The 18193-nt window shown below is 36.8% G+C and overlaps 1 protein-coding gene across 1 annotated transcript in view; it reads left to right on the top strand.

Moving 5' to 3' along the window:
• The window catches only part of FREM3 (FRAS1 related extracellular matrix 3), a 129014-nt gene that overhangs the window by 57991 nt on the left and 52830 nt on the right, over nt 1-18193 (top strand). The window contains exons 4-5 of the mRNA XM_056803807.1: nt 2309-2434; nt 7000-7251. Of these exons, the coding sequence (XP_056659785.1) occupies nt 2309-2434; nt 7000-7251 (378 nt within the window). The remainder of the gene's footprint in view (nt 1-2308; nt 2435-6999; nt 7252-18193) is intronic.

Genomic DNA, 18193 nt, shown 5'->3' with positions numbered 1-18193 from the left:
AAAACTCAGTATTATTGCTCAAAGTCAAATGATTTTTAATTGCTTTTATTTACAAAAGAGGTGAGAAGAGTGAAAGTAGAGAAATACAGAAAGGTAGAGAAGACATTTAGTCTATTTATCTAAATATTGCTCCAGTGCTAGGCTCAGCCAGGATTTGTTGACCTTCATCCAGAATTAAATTCTCTCTAGAAGTCAGGAAAGGAAAGTCAGCTATCCACTCACCCAAGTTCCCTCCAAGAGGCAGGTCAAGATGATGACTCAAGCTGAAGGTGACTCCTGAGGCCAACTTTCTTCCTTGAGCCAACCTTCTTCCTTAAGCTGACTTCCTTCTTGGAGTCCATGTCCCAGACCCAGAAATTCAGGGCCTTTAATGGTAGCTTCTTGCCCCTTTCCCTCTTCACAGGGGCTAATCACAGCTTCCAAATTGCCCAGAACTGCCCTGGGCAGTGTTTTGGGAACCACTTGTACCCTTCTGGAGAGGTGAATACTCATCAAAAGAGTTCACAGATTCCTGACTGACAGAGGTGTGAATTCTCATTTTCTGGCTGATTGAGTTGAAAGGGTGGAGAGCTCCTCCTCATAGTGCTAAGTAGGATGTTCAAGCTTTTGTTGATTCAATTTAAAAGCAGACAAAGGAGAGCTAATCCTGTCCTTACAATCTAGTGAAGTACTAAGTAGGGGTACTTAAGTTATTGTTAACCAAAGTGTTAACTCAAAATAGACAAAGGGAATAAAGGATTCCCTTTCACAAGTATAAACTCAGAGAGAACAAAGAATTTCCTTTAAATCTATACCCTTCCCCTTATTTGATGAAGAGAGATCTGCATTTTTACAACTTTCCTGGGTCATGGTCAGTAATCATATTTCCATAGCTTTTAGTTTGGTTTAATTTTTTCAGATTTACATCATTGTAGTCATTGCATATGTTTTTCCAGTTTTAACTACTTCACTTTGCATTGATTCAAGTGTCTTTGAATTCCTCATCCATGTCATTTCTTATAGTATTCCTTTAGAATCATGCACCTCACCGTGCTTGCCATTGGCTTCTAGTCACTAGTGATATCAGTAGGAAAGTGTTGACCAGCATAGATTTTTATTATCAAGTAATCAATGTCCTGGAAAAACATTTTTAGCAATTCTCTAATGTTCTGAAAGAACCTGGGATAACAGAGATGCAACATAAAGGAAAAAACACAGGTGCTGTGTAACTTTGTCTCCTTAGCTGAGTTTTTGTTCTGACTCAAATCCATGTGCTTGCTAACCTAGAAAATAGCTTAAGATGATTGACTCCTAAGTCAATTAGCTATCTGATACAGAGGACTATCATTCCAGTCAGACTTATAGATTGAAAAGAAGGTTTAAGCTTAGTCTTGGGTCATTGCACCTGGCTCTTTTTAAGAGACCTGTGGTAGCTATGACCAAAGAGCTTGTAATTTGATTTCTAGCCATTGTACGAAGTCAACAAACTACAATAAGGATACTTGTGAGCTATGGTGTTGAGGGAATATATCCCTTTGAACCTGGAGTAGCTATTTGGGAGTCCATCTCTGTGAGGGATATTAATAGGAGAAAGTAGCATTAGGTATTTCATATACATTGGGTTATATTTGACTCTGTTTTGTTCTTTCATGTATTCTCTCTAGGACATTGAGGGCAGGGACTGTGTCTTCTCCTTGTTTAGTATTTCCCAGTTTTTAGTAATGAACATCTCTGTGAATTGCTGCTATTGAAAAAAATCATTATCTTGTAGCCAGCTCTCTGGTTGAGCCTTTTTGATTCAGGCTGATCTCAACCTAAAGAAAGTCCTTTGGAAGACCAGTATCCAAAGCCTTTCCAACTTAGTATGATCTGCCAGATTTTATGTTTGATTTGTTTGCCAGAGTTTGACTTCAGTGGTGGAACATTCAGATAGTTTTGGGATGTGCGTGTATGTGTGTTTATTAATCTTTAATAATATATTTAATTTATTTAATAAAATAAAAATTTAATAAAATAATCTTAATTATTATTAATATGCCAAGGACCAATGCAGCTTGGTCATCATAATCATCATCCAAGTGATTACCAGATGATGGAGTTTTTAATCCATAGTCGCACATGAGGGTCAATTATGTGTAAAAGAGCTTTTGTTTGACTCCATAGAAAAATATTTCACACTGACAAAATCATGGATCTTTAAAAGTATTATATTAAGTATAATTAATCACTTTGAACAAGGACTATGATCATTAAAGAGTTTATACATTCACACACAAAAATAACCTATCAAACTGAAATAATCTACAAAAATTCTCCTTTATTTTTTTAGAATCAACAGTTTATATTCCAGAGCCAGAATACAGAATAGAAGAGAACATTGGGGAATTCTTGATTCCTATAAGGCGGTCTGGAGATATAAGCCAAGAACTCATGGTATTTTGCTCTACACATCAAGGTAAGCTATTTGTGTTCTTCAGGCTTGTTACTGTACTTGCACAGGGCCTGTGGTTTTTAGTCGTTCTGTCCCTAAGCAAAATTGGAAAATGGTTTATATTCAGTGACCCCACACTGTGGGCATCTCTTCTCTAGGCTATACCTCCTACTCCCAACAAGCCCTAGTCACTATAGTCCAAACGTATTTTTTCTGCGTAGTGTCCCTTCAGTGCTTTGCCACAAAGCTGACAATTAAATAATCATAAGATCATAGATCTAAAGTTTCAGATTACTTTAGCAGTTATTGCTCCAATCTGTTATTTTATAGCTGAGGAAATCAAGTCCTAAAGAGAAGAAGAGACTTTTCTGTTAAATAGAAGAGCCAGAATTCAAATTTGGATCCCGACTCTTCAACTTGAAAATTTTTCCTATTGCACAATGCTACTAATTTGACAAAATACATGTTAATAAGTGTTTCTGTGCCAGGAAGTAATAACTAACACTCCTTACCTTTCCAGATTCCATATTTTACCAGTAGACTTCTAAAAAAAATTCTCCTCTTTTTAATTTTACGTAATATTTCTTTACAATACCATAGAGTTGGTTCTGCAATTATTACTACACATTTAGGACTACATAAGAAGAAACTTATCAAAGTTAGAGCTCTCCCAAAATGGAGGAGGCTTCCTTTGGTTGTCAAGAATATCCCCTCAGTAGAGGTCATATAACCAACTGCTGGATATATTATTAAAAAGATTCTTTTTTCAAGTATCTATGAGTCTAGGTATCCTTGAGATGCCTTTCAATTCTGAGACTCTCTGATACTGAAATAAAGATTCCATTATGTAGGCTACATCAAAATATCTTCAGTCATTCTCCAGTTTTTAATGGTAGTTATATTTCAACCAGTGGATTAATATACTGGTGCTAGTTGTTATTATTCTTAAAAGTAATCAAAGAAGATAAAAGAAAAAAGAAGAAATTCCAGCATCTGTTACATAAACAAACAAGTCATGGGTGAAACATACTGGGAAAGATTTAATGAGATAGCTCTGGGTTACCATAAAGGGAAACCAACTTGGAATTTGCTCTGGCACTTGGCCTTGAGCAGTATCATGTTTGATGGGGATCTTTTTTTCACGTGGAAACCCTCTATCATCTAACCACAACCTCTGATTCCAACATTCTACATGCTCTGTTAGCAAGAAAAATGGGAAAGTTTATTCTCCACTTTATAGCCTGTCTTCCTATCCTTCTACCCCCAGTTCTGAAAATCCTTTCAAGTCTTCTATTCCCCTCAATTTCTTTGTGGTGCCATCAAAAAACCAGAGCAGCTACCAGGAATAGTTTAAAACTCAGGATTGCAGAGGTCATTTGTTCCTTAATCAGGGGGTCTGTTCAAAGCTTAAGGCTCCTTCTTCCCAACCAGCCATCCTGTTCCTTCTTTTCTTGTACACTGAGACACAGAAAATCATACAGAAGAACAGAGATTTGCCTCTCTGAAACATGTCACCTAATCTTACTCTCTGGATGTTTTCCCTCTAGCCATTGACCTACCCTTGTAGAACCTTAGCCTGGTTGTGTCCTTGACCGAGGATACCAATCAAATGATTTTTGCCTGTTCCCTCAGTCCCAGCAACCAAACTTTCATTACTATCTTCTGCCCAGAAAACTTCTCCATAGAGAGAGTTCTGTTGTGAAATGAGTGTCATGATAGAGTATGGTCTCAATGAATGGATTGACAAATTTTCCTGAACCAAGTAGAACAGGTCCTTTTAAATTTTAACTTGTACTTTACACACACACACTCTCTCTCTCTCTCTCTCTCTCTCTCTCTCTCTCTCTCTCTCTCTCTCTCTCTCTCTCTCTCTCTCTCTCCCCCATGTAATTTCTTGGCAAGCCTATTATATTGTTGTCATAGTGGTTCTCAAGTTTGGGGAAGGGAAGTATGGAAGAGGGATGGGTTTAGGGGAAAGATAATTTGCAAAATGAGGTCATTTGCATAGATTTCTTTAAGATCCCCTCCAATGTTAAAGCCTATTAATCAGTAATCTCTGGAGTCCCTTTCCCCTTTAACATTCTGTGATCCTATCACACAAAAGTCTATTTCTGAACCAGGCTAGACTAACCTACTGGCACACCCTTAGCACTTTTCTGGTCTGTTAAAGGTCTTTGCCATCTCACTTATATACCTGGATGCTAAGAATACTGTCAGCAATGTTATCTCTGAATACAGACAGGCAGATTTATAAATATATTTTTGCATGTGTTATGTAAATATATCTATGGGTATATATACTTCATATAGACATATACATTAATATAGGTATAGACAAGCCTATAAAAGTGCCAGCCATCTCTTCTTATTAGAATATAAACTTCTTGAAGACAAAGACCATTTGTACTGTCTTTGAATTCCTAATGCCTAGTACAGGTCATGATATGTAATAGCCACTTAATAAATGCTTGTCAATTGATTGATTTATACTGAAAAATCTGTGGTCTAGTGAGGTGAAGGGTGTTGCCCAAAAGCACACAACCTGTAAATGGCAAAACTGAGATTTGAACCCACTTCTTCTGACTCCAAAGTTAATACATCGTATACTACCTTGGCATCTTTGTTCTCATCTGGTCTTTCATAGGAGTGGTGTAATAGGAAACCCAATTCATAACATCATGGAATTCTTCAGTTTGATTCAACAAACATTTGTTAAATGCCTACTATGTGCTAGACACTGTGCTAAATACTTTAAATACAAAAAGAGGCAAAAGACAATCCCTGCCCTCAAAGAGCTTACAGTCTAATGTGGGGAGACAACTTTCAAACAAGTATGTACAAAGCAAGCTATATGCAAGATAAATAGGGAAAAATTAATAGAGAGAAGGCACTAGAATTAAGGAGGAATAGGGAAGGCTCTCTGTAGAAGGTAGTATTTTAATTAGAGCTCAAAGGAATTTAGAGAGGTCAGAAGTTGGAGCAGAGGATGAAGAGTATTCCAGGTATGGGGAACAGCCAGAGAAAATGTCTAGAGCTGAAAAGATGGAGTGTCTTGTTCATGGAATAGGCAAGAGGCCAGTATCACTGAATCAAAGGAAAGTAAGGTGTAAAAAAAGGGGAAAGGTAGGAAAGGGTTAGGTTATTAAGGACTTTGAATACCAAACCAGGTTCTTTGTATTTTCTGGAAGCAATAAAAATGCACTGGAGTTTATTCAGTAGGGTGGTGACATGATGAAACTAGTAAGACTACATTTTAGGAAAATCTTTTTGGTGACTGAATAGAGGATGGATTAGAATAGGAAAAGACTCGAGGCAGGCAGAGCAACCAGTGGCTATCACAATAGTCAAGACATGAGGTGTTGAGGAGTGGTAGCTCATGTCAGAGGAGAGAATAGGGTGTATTTGAGAGATGCTGCAAAGGTGAAATCACCAGGCCTTGGCAACAGCTTGGATATGGCAGGTGCGAGATAAAGAGAAATCCAAGATGACTCCTAAGTTGTGAGCCTGAAGGACAAGGAGGATTGTGCTGCCTTTTACAGTAATAGGGAAGCTAAGAATGGGAAAGGTTGTAAGAAATCTAGTACAGCTTTTTTATTTTACAAATGAAGGCATCCATGTCCAGAGAGGGGAAATCATTTGTCCAAGGTCACCTAGGTATTAAGGAAAAAGGCAACATTTGAACCCAAGGGATATTTTAAGAATCAAATGAGATAATATTTAGAAAGTGCTTAGCAAGTGCCTGGCACATAGTATTGTTGTTAAGTCATTTATTTGTGTCTGTCTCTATGAACCCATTTATAGAGTTTTCTTGGCAAAGATACAGTAGTGATTTGACATTTCCTTGCATAAGTCAATGTTCTTTCTGACACCATATCTCAGTCACTCCCCAGGACATCTCTGATTGGAGAACTGTCACACAAGAAGTGGAATCAGAGACCAGAACTCCTTTACCACAGGAAGGAGAGTGTCCCAAAGATGCCAAGAGACTCCCCACACAGCTACTAGAATGGCTGCACAATGCACACTTCCCAATATGGTGGCTACAGTTGATTTTATCACCCAAGAGAGTTCTTCTTTACAGATAGATAAGGAGCAGGTAGCCACTCTGCCTGTAAAAGATCTAGACAAAGACCCAACCCAGTTTCACAGCCTGGGAGAGAGAAGGTTTTATAGTTTTTAAATCAAACTGTTCTTGGGGTATAAAGAGGGAACCATTTCTCCAAAAGCATCCCAATTCAATATTGATTTTCCATACAACTGGATCACTGTTGATCTTGTCTATTTAGAGAGTTATCATAAGGAAAATGCAGTTGAAACCACAAGGTGCTATGTGAATACTTTGTCATAACCATTGTGATATTGATGAAACTTGGCTTTGAAGACTAAGCCCATCCATCAGAATTATTTCTAGAGTCTTCTTAGCTAAAGTATATAGAATTTTAGGTCACATACAAAAAACCTTCAGGTGTGTTTGCTTTCTAACAGAGGTGTCACTCTGATGGAAAATATAGTTTACAAAAAAATAAACTTAAAAGTTGGGAATTCTACTTCTTGTGCATCCTGACTTGTAGTCTTTCTTACTCAACCAGGTACTGCTTCAGGCACAATTCCTTCCACTGTCTTATCTTACTCTGACTACATCTCCCGCCCTGAGGACCACACTAGCATCCTCCTTTTTGATAAGAACAAAACTGAGGAAACATGCCGAGTTTTAATTATTGATGATTCCCTTTATGAAGAAGAGGAGACCTTCACTGTAATGCTGAGCATGCCAATGGGTGGCCAAGTTGGTATCAGCTATCCCAGCACCAAAGTTGTTATCCTGAAAGATGTTGATGATGGTAAGTTTATGGTAAATTTGGTGAGTGGATCACTCACCAAACACTTGGATTGAAGGAATTCCCTGTCAATTATCCCTATTATGTGAAAGGTGATCTGAGCATAGAAGAGACTTTAGAGGTCATCCCATTCAGGAGAGGAAAACTAGGGCAAATTGAGGTTAAGTGATCTTTTCTGGGTTACACAGCAAGCCTCTAAGGCAGATTTTAAATTTGTCTTCCTAACTCCAAGTCTACTTAGCCCTCTCTTTAACTGAGATGCTATTTTGGAAACCCCTCTACATCCCTACTTCTATGTCAAATCAGCAAGACTAGTCTCTCAGATGCTATGGAAACATAGTAATAAGTTTGATAGGTCTTCCTGAGATGGAAAGATCTTGAGTATGGGTCTAGCAATAGGCTATGTGTCTCTGGCATTCAGAAACCAACCTAGATGAACACAAGAGGATTATCACCAGAAGGTTAGCCCAAAGCAAATGAATTAGACTCAAAGGGGCCTGGAAACTCATTGAATCTCCACTAAGGCAGAAATGGTTTCAGACTGTCAACTTGAGTCAACTACACAGATCAGAGGGTCATGGGAATCATGGGATTTAAGATCTATAACTGGAAGGAATCTTGGAGACCATCAACCCCGACTTGCTCATTTTATAGAAGAGGAAACCAAGGCTCTAAGAAATTCCAAGACTTGCACAGTATCAAATGATTAATGGGTCCAAGACAGGATTGTAGGTGGCCAGTGGATAGAATGCCAAGCTGAAAGTCAAGAAAACCTGAGCTCAGATCTGACCTCAGACACTTACAAACTGTGTGACTCTGAACAAGTCACTTAACCTCAGTTTCCCCATGTATATAATGAGCTGGAGAAGGAAATGACAAACCATTATAGTATCTTGGACAAGAAAACCCCAAAAGCAGTTGTAAAGAGTCAAAACTGAACGAAAAATAACTAAACAATAAGGCAGGATTTGAACTTAGGTCTTCCTGACTCCTAAGTCTCTATCCACTATTCCATTTTCCTTCCCTATCATATTAATCATAATTATGATAAAGATGATGATTAACATTTATACAACACTTTAAAGTATTAAAAAAAAGCTTTATAAGTAATATCTTGTTTTATCTTTGTAGCAACCCTGCAAGGTAGGGGCTAGTATTATCCCACTTTACAGATAAGGAAACTGAGGCTAGAATGGGTAACTTCTAGTCCAGTACCAGAAGGGTGATTCTATTATAGGGGTAACTATTTCTAATAAGATGAGTTCTTTCTCAGATTTATGATTTGCATGACTGCTTCAGGGCTTCAAGGATCCTTATATTTATATAGATATAGATATAGGTATAGATATATAGATATGTAGAAATACTCCTTCCACTAATGCAAACTGGAATCCCTTTAATTTAGCTGATGGTTTTTAAGGGCTGCTATGGCCAGAGAGTCAAAACACACCTTATGTTGGACCATCAACCTGTAAGATTTTAAATGGTGAGGTCTTAAACTGTAGTGATTAAAATGGTGGAAGATATAAATTGTGATAGATATAAGAGAGGGTGAGTAAATTTGACCGCAGAAAATATGTTTCTCTACAGTGTCTTGTTTTAAATCAAATATAAGGTGGTCACCAGGGAATATGTTCCCAATTATGAATATGCCCAAGTCAATTGGGTTTTATAGAGAATTTTAATTAATAATACAATGAGTAATCAAAGAGAGAGAGAGAGAGTAAGAAAGGAATAAGTATGAAGGGCCTCAAGCCAATATGGCCTAGACCTGAGTCTTAAGAGAGAAATCAGTCAGTTTTTTAACACTCACCACAAGATCTGTCTAAGCAAGGATTCTAGTGACACCAGACCAGCATCATCTCAGCTGCTTTCACCAGCTCCCTCCTCCATCTGAATGTTTTCAGAATCAGTCTTCCTCAAAAAGAGTCTTCCTCAATCTGAATGTTTCAGAATGAGTCCCTCAATCTGAGTGTTTCAGAATGATCTCCTGCTCTTCTCTGAGCTGTTATTTTTAATGGCAAAATCTCCTATGTCACCTCCCCTAAGTCTTTCCATCTACCAATCACTGTAGATGTTTTCCAAAAGACAGCCCATTTTGAATTCACAGCTGAGTAGATTAATCTCTTTAGTAAGTCAGAAAAAAATGCTACTGTGTCTACTAATTTCATTAAGAGAAAACCTCTGAGTAAGTTTTCACCTTTTAGGTCTAAGTAGTTTACAAGTTGCCCCACCTTTATAGGCACTTAGCATCCCATTGTATCAATTCCAAAAATAGGCATGGCTCAAAGAACTCCTTTCCTTTATAAGTATGGTTTTCAAGTACTTTCATTGTTTAGCAAGGAGTTTTCTCCCCTAAAGCAGTCTTAAGTAGGGGTGGAGTAGGAATACTCCCATAGCAAGGAGTTTTCACATTCAAGTAGAGTTCTCACTATGTGGTAGGGAATTATTTCAAGTAGGGAATTGGAGGATTCCTCAATGTGGAGTAAAATTTTTAACATTCATAAGTCTGTGAAATTTTAAGGTTTACAAACCTAATGTTGAACCTCTCCGAGTTGAATTAGGCTGGTCCTGAGATGATGACACATGGTCTGTTCCCAGGTTTATACAAAGCCTTTTTAGCTTGGAAGGACCTACCAAATCTTGAACTCTTCTGGAATAAGCCTTAAGCATAAACCTTTAAGAACGATCATCCCTTACTTTATGGTGAGTTATTGGAATAGGATGTAACACCTAGCTTTAATTAAGCTAGGCATTGTACCAATAAAGTATGAAGCCATGCTGTGGCTTTGTCATATTAGTAAATCAAGTAGAAGTTGAGAAGTTGACATTCCCCAGCTGAGCCTGGCTAATTTATCACAAGCTATGCTGTTCTGTACAATATCCTGTCTTCAGAGGAATTATGGTAATGGCTGAAGGGAAAGCAGTAGATTAAAATATTTCCATTTTCCCTCTCTGCCTTGCTTCCCCCCTCCCCACTCTCTCTCTTTTTTCTCTCTCTCTTCCTCCACCTCCTCTCCTTCCTTTTTCTCCTCTACTTCTTCCTCCTTTTCTTTCTCCCCCTTTCATTTTCCTTCCTGCCTTCTTCTTCCTCTCATTCCTTCTCTTTCCTTCACCTCATTCTTCTCTCCTTTCTCTTTATTTGCATCCCTGTCCTCCCTCTATTTTCTTCTCTCTTTCCCTTTCTCTTTCTCCTTCTCTCTCTCCTTCTCTTCCTCTATCTTTCCCCTCTTCTCCTCTCAGGGTTTTGGGCAAATTGGTCATGTGCCTAAGCTTGATGCTCAGAGTTGCTGAGCTGTCTTGACTTTGTTGCACTTAGCAACAGGGAACTACAGTTTTCATGTTATAAAACCTTCATTTTACCATATCAGTTAGAAAAGTTTCACTTCAGGGAATACATCCATTAAGAACAAAGTGGAGTCTGCCAAACTCCTTTCTTCAGAATTAAGACAGAGTTGGAAATATGTTAACTTTGCATTTCCATTCATTAGAGCATTTATCTTGTCATGAACTCAGAGATGTGCTGGAAAATGTTTAACAACCAGTTCTCCCCAAATAATACATTAGTAACATTTTCTCCATCACTTTCTTAAGTCTACACATTCAAAAACAAAAACAATGAACTGATTTGCAGCAGTTGTAGATCTCAGAGATGTAAATGTTCACACAGAAAATTTAACAATCAGATATCATGAAGTCCAGTTCAAACTGGCTCCAGCACACCACTGCATGAATACCTTTTTCATTCATCTGGTGAAACCTATGGGCCCTTTCTTGGAATAATATTTGTAAAAGCACGAAACAATGTTGGATTTCAATGAAATCAGCTGCACAGCAATAGAATTACCAACATATTTTTAGAAAAAGTTCTGAGTGACCCAAGATTAAAACTCCTGCATTAGAGCAAGGAATTGTGATATAGAAGGAAAAGGACACTTAACTTGTCAAGGGATGAGAAGTGCAGTATCTGCTTTATCACTTGCTGCCTTTGTGGTCTTGAGAACTTATCTTGCCTAGTCTGGTTCTCTGTTTTCATCTCTGTAAAGTGAATGGGGTTCAAAGTAAATGATCTTTATGGTGATGCAAAATCTAAGATTCTATCAATGTATGGCTGCAATTAGAAATAGTGCCCACACTGCTTTTCAAGGTAATGTATGAACATTTTATTTTGTTTTCACTAGAATCAAAAAGGAGAATCCAAGTGGAATTCACTTAAATGTAGTGACTATTAGATAACAGAGTACTGCAGAGGTGTAATCATTCTATGCTTATGTCCAAAGCCATTCCTGTTTCTTCAATAGGAAGAGAGATTCAAAGAAGAATTCTCAAAGAAAGAAAACAAGTATTATGGACGGACCAAACATGTGCTAAGCTCTTTACAACTATGATCTCATTTTATCCTCTCAAAAACTCTAGGAGGTGGGTGACTTGTCCAGGTAGTAAGTGACTGAGGGCCAGATTTGAACTCAGGTATTCATAATAATAATAATAACTAATATTTATATAGTACTTACTTTGCGCCCAAGCACTATGCTAACCTCCTTAACATTTCTAATCTCATTTGATCCTCTCAACAATCCTGAGAGGCACATGCTATTATTATCCCCATTTTATAGATGAGGAAACAGAAGCAAAGGGAGATTAAATTATTTGTCTGGGGGCACATAGCTAATAATTATCAGAGGCCAAATTTGAAGTCATCTCTTCTTAGCTTTTATCCCATCACTTAAATCACTATACCACCTAGCTAAGTCTACCTTTGGGAAAACCTTCATGGAAGAAGGGAGTTATAATTTTATCTTGTAAAGATAAACACTTTGTCATTAAAGGGGGGGAGTCTTTTTGTTCGTATTCTATTTAAGATTTTTGCATCTATGTTTATTAGGGAGATTAGTCTATAGTTCTTTCTCTGTTTTTGACTTTCCTGGCTTTGGAATCAGTACCATAAAAGGAATTTGGTAGAACTCCTTCTTTGCTTATTCTGTCAAATAGTTTGTATAATATTGGGATTAGTTGTTCTTTAAATGTTTCATAGAATTCACTTGTGAATCCATTAGATCCTGGGGATTTTTTCTTAGGGAGTTCTTTAATGACTTGTTCAATTTCTTTTTCTGATATGGGTTTTTTTAGGTATTCTTGTTGTTGTTGTTGTTGTTTTAAACATTATTTTATTTGGTCATTTTCATACATTATTCATTGGAAACAGATCATTTTATTTTCCTCCCCCCACCACCACCACCCCACCCCTAGCTGACACATAATTCATCTGGGTATCACATGTGTCCTTGCTCTGAACCCATTTCCTTGTTGTTGGTATTTGCATTAGGGAGCTCATTTAGCATCTCTCCTCGATCATATCCCCTCAACCTCTGTAGTCAAGCAGTTGCTTTTCCTCGGTGTTTTTACTCCCTCACTTTGTCCTATGCTTGAGGATAGTTTTTTTTTTTCTCGTAGATCCCTGCAGATTGTTCAGGGACATTGTAAAGCCATTAATGGAGAAGTCCATTACGTTCTCTTGTACCACAGTGTGTCAGTCTCTGTGTACAATGTTCTCCTGGTTCTGCTCCTCTCGCTCTGCATCACTTCCTGGAGGTTGTTCCAGTCTCCATGGAATTTCTCTACTTTATTATTCCTTTTAGCACAATAGTATTCCATCACCAACATATACCACAATTTATTCAGCCATTCTCCAATTGAAGGGCATCCCCTCATTTTCCAATTTTTGGCCACCACAAAGAGCTCAGCTATGAATATTCTTGTACAAGTCTTTTTCCTTGTTATCTCTTTGGGGTACAAACCCAGCAGTGCTATGGCTGGATCAAAGGGCAAACAGTCTTTTATCGCCCTTTGGGCCTGGTTCCAAATTGCCCTCCAGAATGGTTGGATCAATTCACAACTCCACCAGCAATGAATTAGTGTCCCTACTTTGCCACATCCCCTCCAGCATTCATTACTTTCCTTTGCTGTCATGTTGACCAATCTGCTAGGTGTGAGGTGATACCTCAGAGTTGTTTTGATTTGCTCTCTCTGATTATAAGAGATTGAGAACACTTTTTCATGTGCTTATTAATAGTTTTGATTTCTTTAACTGAAAATTGCCTATTCATGTCCCTTGCCCATTTTTCAATTAGAGAATGGCTTGATTTTTTGTACAACTGGTTTAGCTCTTTATAAATTTGGGTAATTAGACCTTTGTCAGAGGTTTTTGTTATGAAGATTGTTTCCCAATTTGTTGCTTTCCTTCTAATTTTAGTTACATTGGTTTTGTTTGTACAAAATCTTTTTAATTTGATGTAGTCAAAATTATTTATTTTGCATTTTGTGACTCTTTCTAAGTCTTGCTTGATTTTAAAATCTTTCCCTTCCCAAAGGTCTGACATGTGTACTATTCTGTGTTCACCTAATTTACTTATAGTTTCCTTCTTTATATTCAAGTCATTCGTCCATTCTGAGTTTATCTTGGTGTAGGGTGTGAGGTGTTGATCCAAACCTAATCTCTCCCACACTGTCTTCCAATTTTCCCAGCAGTTTTTATCAAATATTGGATTTTTATCCCAAAAGCTGGGGTCTTTGGGTTTGTCATAGACTGTCTTGCTGAGGTCATTTACCCCAAGGCTATTCCACTGATCCTACTTTCTGTCTCTTAGCCAGTACCAAATTGATTTGATGATCACTGCTTTGTAATATAGTTTGAGATCTGGGACTGCAAGGCCACCTTCCTTTGTATTTTTTTTCATTATTTCCCTGGATATCCTTGATCCTTTATTCTTCCAAATGAACTTTGTTATGGTTTTCTCTAATTCAGTAAAATAGTTTTTTGGTAGTTCAATGGGTATGGCACTAAATAGATAGATAAGTTTGGGTAGGATGGTCATTTTTATTATGTTAGCTCATCCCACCCATGAGCAGTCAATGTTTTTCCAATTGTTTAGATCTAGTTTTAATTGTGTGGAGAGTGTTTTGTAGTTGTGTTCATATAGTTCCTGTGTTTGTCTTGGCAGATAGATTCCTAAATATTTTATATTGTCTCGGGTGACTTTAAATGGAGTTTCTCTTTCTAATTCTTGCTGTTGAACTGGGTTGGAGATATATAGAAATGCTGATGACTTTGTGGGTTTATTTTGTATCCTGCAACTTTGCTAAAGTTGTCTATTTTGTTTAGCTTTTTGGTTGATTTCCTAGGATTCTTTAAGTAAATCATCATATCATCCGCAAAGAGTGACAGCTTGGTCTTCTCATTGCCAATTTTAATACCTTCAATTTCTTTTTTTCTCTAATTGCTACTGCTAGTGTTTCTAGTACAATATTAAATAATAAAGGTGATAATGGGCATCCTTGTTTGACTCCTGATCTTATTGGGAAGGCTTCGAGTTTTTCCCCATTGCAGATGATGTTTGCTGATGGTTTTAGTTATATACTGTTTATTAATTTTAGGAAAGGCCCTTCTATTCCTATGCTTTCTAGTGTTTTCAATAGGAATGGATATTATATTTTGTCAAAGGCTTTTTCTGCATCTATTGAGATAATCATGTGATTTTGTCAGTTTGCTTCTTTATATGGTCAATTATGTGGATGGTTTTCCTAATATTGAACCATCCTTGCCTTCCTGGTATGAATCCTACCTTGTGATGACTTGCTGGAGTCTTTTTTCTAGTATCCTATTTAAGATTTTTGCATCTATATTCATTAGGGAGATTGGCCTATAGTTTTCCTTCTCTGTTTTTAACCTGCCTGGCTTTGGGATCAGTACCATGTTTGTGTCGTAAAAAGAATTTGGTAGAATCCCTTCTTGGCTTATTCTGTCAAATAGTTTGTATAGTATTGGGGTTAGCTGTTCTTTGAATGTTTGATAGAATTCATTTGTGAATCCGTCTGGACCTGGGGATTTTTTCTTAGGGAGTTCTTTGATGGCTTGTTCAATTTCTTTTTCTGATATGGGGTTGTTTAGGTAATTTATTTCTTCTTCTTTTAGTCTAGGCAATTTATATTTTTGTAAGTATTCATCCATATCACTTAGATTGCCATATTTTTTGCCATATAATTGGGCGTAGTAGTTTTTAATGATTGCCTTGATTTCCTCTTCATTATAGATGAGGTCTCCCTTTTCATCTTGGATACTGTCAATTTGGTTTTTTTCTTTCAGACTGACTAGTACTTTGTTTTTTCAAAGTACCAGCTTCTAGTCTTATTTATTAAATCAATAGTTCTTTGACTTTCAATTTTATTAATTTCTCCTTTGATTTTTAGGATTTCTAATTTAGTCTTCATCTGAGGATTTTTAATTTGTTCACTTTCTAATTTTTTAATTTGCATGCCCAATTCATTGACCTCTGCCCTTCTTAATTTGTTTATATATGAACTCAAGGATATAAATTTCCCCCTGAGTACTGCTTTGGCTGCATCCCATAGGTTTTGAAAGGATGTCTCACCATTGTCATTTTCTTCAATGAAGTTATTAATTGTTTCTACGATTTGTTCTCTAACTAGCTGGTTTTGGAGAATCATATTGTTTAATTTCTAATTATTTTTTTATTTATCTCTCCATGTTCCCTTACTAATTATTATTTTTATTGCATTGTGGTCTGAGAAGGTTGCATTTATTATTTCTGCCCTTTTGCACTTGTTTGCAATGATTTTGTGCCCTAATACATGGTCAATTTTTGTGAATGTACCATGTGCTACTGAAAAGAAAGTGTATTCCTTTTTATCCCTATTTATTTTTCTCCATATGTCTACTAACTCTAATTTTTCTAAGATTTCATTTGCTTCTCTCACCTCTTTCTTATTTATTTTTTTATTTGATTTATCTAGTTCAGATAGGGAAAGGTTCAGATCTCACACTAGTATAGTTTTTCTATCTATTTCATCCTTGAGCTCCTCTAGTTTCTCCTTTAAAAATTTGGATGCTCTGACATTTGGTGCATACATATTGAGTACAGATATTTCCTCATTGTCTAGACTGCCTTTTATCAGGATGTAATTACCTTCCCTATCTCTTTTAACTAGATTTATTTTTATTTTGGCTTTGTCCGATATCATGATTGCTACTCCTGCCTTCTTTTTATCATTTGATGCCCAATAGATTTGGCTCCATCCTCTTACTTTCACCCTATGCATATCTACTTTCCTCATGTGTGTTTCTTGCAGACAGCATATGGTAGGATTTTGGATTCTAATCCACTCTGCTATTTGCTTGCGTTTTATGGGTGAGTTCGTTCCATTCTCATTCAGAGTTATGATTACTAACTGTGTATTTCCCAGCATTTTGATTTCTACTCCTGGCCCTGCCTTTTCTTCTTTCACTATTTCCTTCTACACCAATGTTTGTTTATAGTCAGCCCCCCTAGATCCCCCCCTTATTTTACTTCCCTTTGTACCCCCCTCCCTTCTTATTCCCTCCCTTATTTTCCCCTGTAGTCTTTTTAAAATTTCCCCCTCACCCTCTCCCTCCCTTGTACTGCTTCCCTCCCCACCAGTCCATTTTTTACCCCTCTACTCCCCTATAGGGCGCAAATCTATTCTCTTCCCCAATGGATTCAATTGTTCTTCCCTCTTTGGGTCAGTTTCAAAGTATGTAAGATTTAAGTATTTCCTATCTCCAACCTCTTTACCCTTCCAGTGTATCAATGTTCTCCCCCCTCCCACCATGAGCTTCTTTGTGACATATAAATTTACCCCCATTTGTTTCTTTTCCCATTTCTTTTAGTCATAACCTCTTTTTTTAGCTCTAGTCGTGTATATATATATACATACACATGTATATGTATTTATGCATGCATATATCTATATACCTATTTATGTCTTGTCCTTTCATCCTATACAGTTTGTTACTGTTCCCTCTAAGTGTAATTCTTCTAGCTACCCAGGTGATAGCAACAGTTTTTAAGAGTTACCAATGACCTCTTTTCTTATAGGGATACATATCATTTTAACTTATTGAGACTCTTTAAAAAATTTGTTGTTATTTTGTTTGTTTGTTTTTCCCTCTTTTTTAATTACCTTTTGATGATTCTCTTGAGTTCTGTGGTTGGACATCAAATTTTCTATTTTGGTCTGGTCTTTTATTTATGAATGCTTGGAACTCTTCTGTTATGTTGAATGACCATACTTTCCCCTGTAAGAATATAGTCAGTTTTGATGGGTATTTTATTCTTGGTTGTAGACCTAGTTCCCTTGCTTTCCAGAATATCATATTCCATGCCTTTCGGTCCTTCAGTGTGGAGGCAGCCAGATCCTGTGTTAACCTCACCATGTTTCCATGGTATCTGAATGGCTTCTTCTTGGCAGCTTGTAATATCTTTTCTTTCATCTGATTGTTTTTGAATTTGGCTATAACATTATTTAGGTATTCTATTTCTTCTTCTGTTAATCTAGACAATTTATATTTTTGTAAATATTCATCCATATCACCTAGATTGCCATATTTATTGCCATATAATTGGGCATAATACTTTTTAATGATTGTCTTAATTTCCTCTTCATTAGAGGTGAGGTCTCCCTTTTCATCTTTGATACTGTTAATTTAGTTTTCATCAAAGCAAAAGGTCATGTCCTTTTGCTTTGATGAAAACTAAATTAGAGATCCAGAAATTAAAGGAGAAATTAATAAAATTGAAAATAAAAGAACTATTGAATTAATAAATAAGACTAGAAGCTGGTACTTTGAAAAAATAAAATAGACAAAGTACTGGTCAATCTAATTTAAAAAAGGAAAGAAGAAAACCAAATTAACAGTATCAAAGATGAAAAGGGAGACCTTACCTCTAATGAAGGAAAGAACTCACTGGGATCCAATTTAAGAGGAAAAAGAAAGGAAGAAGGGGTTTCTAGGTAGCACAGGAATAGAACAGCAGGTGTGATTCAGGAGGACCTGAGTTCATATCTATTCTCAGGTATTTTCTAGCTTCATGACCTGATTTCCTAGCCCTTCTCATTCTTCTGTCTT

The sequence above is a fragment of the Monodelphis domestica genome, chromosome 6 (genome assembly GCF_027887165.1).
Source record: "Monodelphis domestica isolate mMonDom1 chromosome 6, mMonDom1.pri, whole genome shotgun sequence".
In the NCBI taxonomy this organism is placed as follows: domain Eukaryota; kingdom Metazoa; phylum Chordata; class Mammalia; order Didelphimorphia; family Didelphidae; genus Monodelphis; species Monodelphis domestica.
The sequence above is the reverse complement of the archived record's forward strand: the minus strand, read 5'-3'. Positions and strand labels throughout refer to the sequence as shown.